The sequence below is a fragment of the Eulemur rufifrons genome, chromosome 7 (genome assembly GCF_041146395.1).
Source record: "Eulemur rufifrons isolate Redbay chromosome 7, OSU_ERuf_1, whole genome shotgun sequence".
In the NCBI taxonomy this organism is placed as follows: Eukaryota; Metazoa; Chordata; class Mammalia; order Primates; family Lemuridae; genus Eulemur; species Eulemur rufifrons.
Window position 1 is genome coordinate 203,794,628 of NC_090989.1, and position 6,314 is coordinate 203,800,941.

Below are 6,314 nucleotides of genomic sequence, written 5' to 3' on the forward strand. Positions count from 1 at the left end.
AAAGCAAGTGTTGAACATATCATGTTGTTTGTGCAAATAGTTTTGGCATAGTGAGCCCCTCTTAGCAGTTCTGGGAGTCTTGGGAATTCTCCTGAAATCTAAGTTCCTAGATGCCAGCCAAGTGCTAACCTTGCAAGCAAGCCTTTCTAAAGGTAGCAGTCTCAGTCCTGCGTATCAACTCTTGTCTGCACAAAAGCTGTGCAAACCCATGGCATAATAAAGAGTGACACAAACATATTTGTTGCATAAACTAATCCATTTACAAATGGATTAAATTCATCTATTAAGAGAAAACACTATTGTATTTTATCAAAGAGATACATTTTAAAAATAATTTGGGAAGTTCAAAATATGAGTATGAATTACTAAGGTAATAAACATAAAAATAAGTCAGTGTTTTATTATCTAACTGATACTTATGATTCAATTGAGGTCAAAAAACATGAGAAAAGGCATTTTGATGATGCTAAAATGGACAATTTCACTATTATATTTTAAAAATAGAAAATTTAAAAATGATATGTAAAAGTTTTGAATATATTTGTACCAAATTAAGTTGCATAAAACAAAAACTGCAAGTGTTTTAAAGAGAAATAGAAACATATTAAACTTTTCTGATTTCATAGCAGAGACTCTAGAATAGAAATATTTATTAGAACACAGCCATATCCATTCATTTATGTGTTCATGCTACAGGGCAGAGTTAAGTAGTTGCAACAGAGACCACATGATCAGCACAGCCCTAAAATATTTTCTCTTTTGCCTTTTTTTTTTTTTTTTTTTTGAGACAGAGTCTCACTCTGTTGCCCGGGCTAGAGTGAGTGCCGTGGCGTCAGCCTAGCTCACAGCAACCTCAAACTCCTGGGCTCAAGCAATCCTCCTGCCTCAGCCTCCCGAGTAGCTGGGATTACAGGCATGTGCCACCATGCCCGGCTAATTTTTTCTATATGTATATTTAGCTGTCTATATAATTTCTTTCTATTTTTAGTAGAGATGGGGTCTCGATCTTGCTCAGGCTGGTCTCGAACTCCTGAGCTCAAACGATCTGCCCACCTCGGCCTCCCAGAGTGCTAGGATTACAGGCGTGAGCCACCGCGCCCGGCCCTCTCTTGCCTTTTACAGAAAAAGTTTACTGACCCCTGCTCTAGGAGTTATAAATAGCATATTTTATAAAATGAATCTAATATGTCTTTTAAAACTCTGAAAACAAAGAATAAACCTTCTTTAAAATGATCTTGGAATGTTGACAAAATATAAAAGTATTTTAGGGAAATGTCAATAAATTCCACAAAGTAGAGATATTATTGTTCAATAAAACTATAAATTGTAAACTATGAGAATTAAAATCTATCTTGATATCAATAATGAATATATATTTTAAAATATATTTAATCAAAGAGTAAATCAAAACCAAAATTATCCACTATCCAGAAAATTTCAAAAGTGAAAAACATGAATATTATAACCATTATCTATACCTTTGAGCTATAGATAAAGCAGTGCTTAGAAGGAAATTTTTAGTCTCACATACTTATTTTAAAAAGTGAAAAAGTTTCAAAAGAAAAACTAAGCAAAGTAAAAGATGTAATAAAGATAAAACTAATGGTATAAATTATAAATCCAAAAAGTGTTTTTTGTAATAAAAATAATTAAATAAAATAGCTAGTCTCAGCTAGAAAAATGGAAAAAGCACTACCATTCATTTGAAGTTTTGGCTCAAATTCTTCCTAGTTCTATGGTATAGTCTTGGAATACTTTAGCCTATACTTTATCTCTCCCTTTTGTAAACTCACAACCTAGTTGATAGATAATGTCAAAAGAAAATGAGACTCTGTGCCAGGAAGCATACAGTTATTGTCTGAGCTCCATTCCTGACCTGGATTGTAATGCACTAAAAAGAATGGTCTCTGTTTCAGTCTCCCATATGACTAGTCCATGGAATGTAACATATGAGTACTTTTAATAACATTGTAGATTAACTCCAAAGCCAATTGGGAGAGGTATTTCCTACTGATTCATTCAAAAAACACCATCCCTAAATGTAAATACCCAAGTCAAATTTCTGGGAGTTTTGAATCAATCAGGTATAGGTTGGTATTGGATCTGAGCCCTTGTGTATGAAAGAGCTCTCTAGGTAATTTTGAGTCATACTGCTATTTAAGGGCCACTGGCTTAATTTATATTATAGACAGATACAAATTAAATCAAAATTGGGGTTGTACTTTGGAAAGGAGAGCAAAGCTACATAAAATATATTTTATATAAGGTGCTATTGATTAAAAGTTGAACTATTATTTTATGTACAACAAAAAAAGAGAAAATACTCATTTAACTATACACTTGCTAATGGTTTTAAGATGCCTCCTAATTTGAGTGATGGTAATTTGCTTATAAAATGAGTGTCAGATGTATGAGTATTCTGCATGTATCCCTTGTTAAAATGAATAATACAGACAGTAACTCCTTTCAAATTTTAAATAAATGTTTAAATTTGTGAAAAAATATAAGAAGTCTTTTTTGTGTGTGGTTTGGGAAATACCTTTGCTGTCTGAAGGGCATCTACTCTACATAGATCTAAGACTGTAATGCAGGGTGATTTAGGGAAGGAGTCGTGAGTATAAGATTATTGTTGGAAACAAACTATTTAGTGGGGACTGGTATCCTGACAAGGCTAGAGTGGAAAACATAGTAGGCTAGTGGAATGGGAGCTACAAGACATAATGAGTGTAAAACTTTGTTTTCATGAATCCCATCTTAAGTCTTTTATCTGTTGGTACTAAGGGCAGTGTATTTAAGGCTTTTAAATATTTTTAGCATAGGCCTGACATTTTTACATGGAATGTGGGTAGCAGCAGGGCAATAGCAGTCATACATACACAAGAAATTTATGATAAATAAATATAAAGGATATTTTTAAAGTTTCTATGGCCAGATGAAACATATGATCCTTTAGGTTCTCATAGTCAGTAAAAACTAGCGTTAAAAAGTACATGGAAAGCAGAATTAAGAATTGACCAAAGACAAGACTGGTTTTGGGAAAATGAGTGAGCAAATTGAAAGGAGAAAAGTTGAGATTTGATGATCTACAGAGATTCACTATTGGATGACCTTGATATAATAAACCAAGTCACCAGAGCCAGGGAAGAGCAATGAGTCCAATCTAGGTGAAAAAATGACTTTGACTCCCATCAGTTTTACACTTCCACTTCTACATTTGTTTTTTTGTGATAATACTACAGAGAGGATTAAAATGTGGCCTATAGGACTGTTCCTTTCAACATGAGGAAATCGGCCATTATAAATTTATTTTGGTGTTGATGTATAGAATGGAAATGGAGCTCCAACTGGAATCCTGTGGGCTAATGATTATCCTACCATCTTAATCTATATTTGACTAAGAATCTAGACTAGTTACTACTTAATGCAGACCTTGTCACAGATAAATCCACTGAAAACCTTTCTCCATTGATTTTTTTTGTTATTGATATCTACTTAGTGTTGACAATCTTTTTGAATTTATCACATTCTCTGATTTTTCCTGTTCCTAGGATCCAGCCCTCTTAAATATACACCATTCTCAATTGTCTCTTTCCTTTGTATCCTCTTCTTTATTCAGTTTTGAAGTTTATATTTCAAGATTCCAAATACGTATGTATATTCATTTCTAGTTTCCTCTTTTTTCTATGACAAAATTTTATTAAACAACAAAAAAGAAAGGAAATACAGGGAACATGCACTTGGAGTTACTATATTGTTGGGAAATTGGGCCAGAAACTGAGGAATCAAATACATAATAGGACAAATGTATGTAAGTCCCATTCCATAAGAAGCATGTTAAGTATCATAAAGTATTTTTAATTTTATCATTTTCAGAAGACTCCCAACCTGATGAAATCTCAGAGGAGAGCCCAGAAAACCACAACAAACATTGGTGGCAAGTTTTATTCACCAACAAATCATTGACTACAGACCAAGAAATTTCAGAAAAACCATGTAATCTGGACATAAACATTTTTCCTGCAAAAATCATGCCCTGTAAATGTGACACTGCAGGTCACCTGGGTCTCAGCCCATTGGCCCCACACTGTCAGTATTCAAAAGAAAAGGCTCACAAGCATAATGTATGTGAGAAATGGCTCCTCAATATTAAAGATGACAAAAATAGTATTCAAGAGAAATCTTTTGTTTATGGTAAAAACGTGAAAGCCCTTGATCATAAGGAAGAAGTTACTCAACATCAGACAATTCAGACTTTGGGGCAAGCTTTTGAATATAATGAAAGTGGAAACGCTTTCCTTGAAAAGGCTGCCCTCCTTACATCTAAGAGTGCCCACCAAAAAGTGAAATGTTATAAAATCAGTAAATTTGGGGAAAGCCGATGTGATAAATCAACCTTTATTGTCTCTCAGAGCATTTGTCCAGAGGAGAAGAGTCACTATGAGTTTGGTGAAAATAGAAATTGTTTCAGTAGGATAACTCAAGAAACTGACACTGAAGGGAAATCTTTTAGCCAAAAAGCACACATTAGAGAACATCAGAGAATTCATGGGGTGAAACCTTTTGAATATGGAAAAAATTTCAGCCATAATTCAGCCCTCCCAGTGCATCAGAGAATTCACATAACAGATAAATCCTCTGAGTATAACACATGTACAGAGACATTCAACTACCAGTCAACTTTCAGTGTACATCACAGAACTCACATAAGGGCAAAACACTATGAGTGTAATAAATGTGGAAAACCTTGCTCTGTGAATTCATGCTTGATTCAGCCTCAGAAAATTCTCACAGGGGAGAAACCCTATGAATGTCATGAATGTGGAAAAGCTTTCAGTGAGAAATCACGCCTAAGAAAACATCAGAGAACTCACACAGGAGAGAAACCATATAAATGTGATGGATGTGAGAAAGCTTTCAGTGCAAAGTCAGGACTGAGGATACATCAGAGAACCCACACAGGGGAGAAACCCTTTGAATGTAATGAATGTGGGAAATCTTTCAACTATAAGTCAATCCTCACAGTGCATCAAAGAACTCACACAGGAGAGAAACCCTTTGAATGTAATGAATGTGGGAAATCTTTCAGCCATATGTCAGGCCTAAGGAATCATCGGAGAACTCACACAGGGGAAAGACCTTATAAATGTGATGAATGTGGGAAAGCTTTCAAACTGAAGTCAGGCCTAAGAAAACATCATAGAACACATACAGGGGAGAAGCCCTACAAATGCAATCAGTGTGGAAAAGCTTTCGGTCAGAAATCACAACTCAGAGGACATCATAGAATTCACACAGGGGAAAAACCCTATAAATGTAATCATTGTGGGGAATCTTTCAGTCAGAAATCAAATCTCAGAGTACATCACAGAACTCATACTGGGGAAAAACCCTATAAGTGTGATGAGTGTGGAAAAACTTTCAGGCAGAAGTCAAATCTCAGAGGGCATCAAAGAACTCACACAGGGGAGAAACCCTATGAATGTAATGAATGTGGAAAAGCTTTCAGTGAGAAGTCAGTCCTAAGAAAACATCAGCGAACTCACACAGGGGAGAAACCCTATAATTGTAATCAGTGTGGGGAAGCTTTCAGTCAGAAATCCAACCTCAGAGTACATCAGAGAACTCACACAGGGGAGAAACCCTATAAATGTGATAAGTGTGGGAAAACTTTCAGTCAGAAATCAAGCCTTAGGGAACATCAGAAAGCCCACCCCAGGGATTAAACATATGCATGTAAAGAATATGAGAAAACTCTTAATGGGAAATTAAACCTCACAATGTATTTCAAAACAGCACACACAGGACAGAATGTGAATGTAGTAAATACTGGAATTTCTGCTGCACAATTTCAACCTTCGCAAAACATCAAAGAACTTAGGAGAGAAATTTTTGAAATATATTTTATGAGAGCAGTCTTTCAGCTACAGTGAAATCCTCATTGGATATCAGAGAAGTCACCCAGCAAAGAAATCTTATAAAGATGATAAATATGGGAAATACTCTGAACTCAATCCTCAGAAAACTCAAGCTGCAGAAAAGCTCTGAGAAGCTAACAAAAGTGTGAAAATTTTGTGCTAGCAAACAAAACTCATACATCATCAGAGAAATCACACAATGAGAAAGCCTAGAATATAAGTGTGTGATAACCTTTAGCCAAAAGCCAACTGTCTCAGTACAGCAGAAAATATGTAAGAGGATAGAGACCTTACAGTATATTAAAACAGACAAAAAATGAAGGTAATGGATGTAGGAAATCCTTCTACCTTAAGTCAACCCTCAGTTTGACTTACACAGAAGTAATCACCTCATGTTAT

General features: G+C 35.2%; 1 protein-coding gene across 2 annotated transcripts in view; it reads left to right on the plus strand.

The window, feature by feature from the left end:
• Positions 1 to 5,723, plus strand: part of LOC138387139 (zinc finger protein 782-like) — a 33,127-nt gene extending 27,404 nt beyond the window's left edge. For both annotated transcript variants that reach the window (XM_069474046.1, XM_069474045.1), the window contains exon 6: positions 3,874 to 5,723. In XM_069474046.1, coding sequence (XP_069330147.1) covers positions 3,874 to 5,723 — 1,850 coding nt within the window. The remainder of the gene's footprint in view (positions 1 to 3,873) is intronic.
• The last annotated feature ends 591 nt before the right edge of the window (positions 5,724 to 6,314 follow it).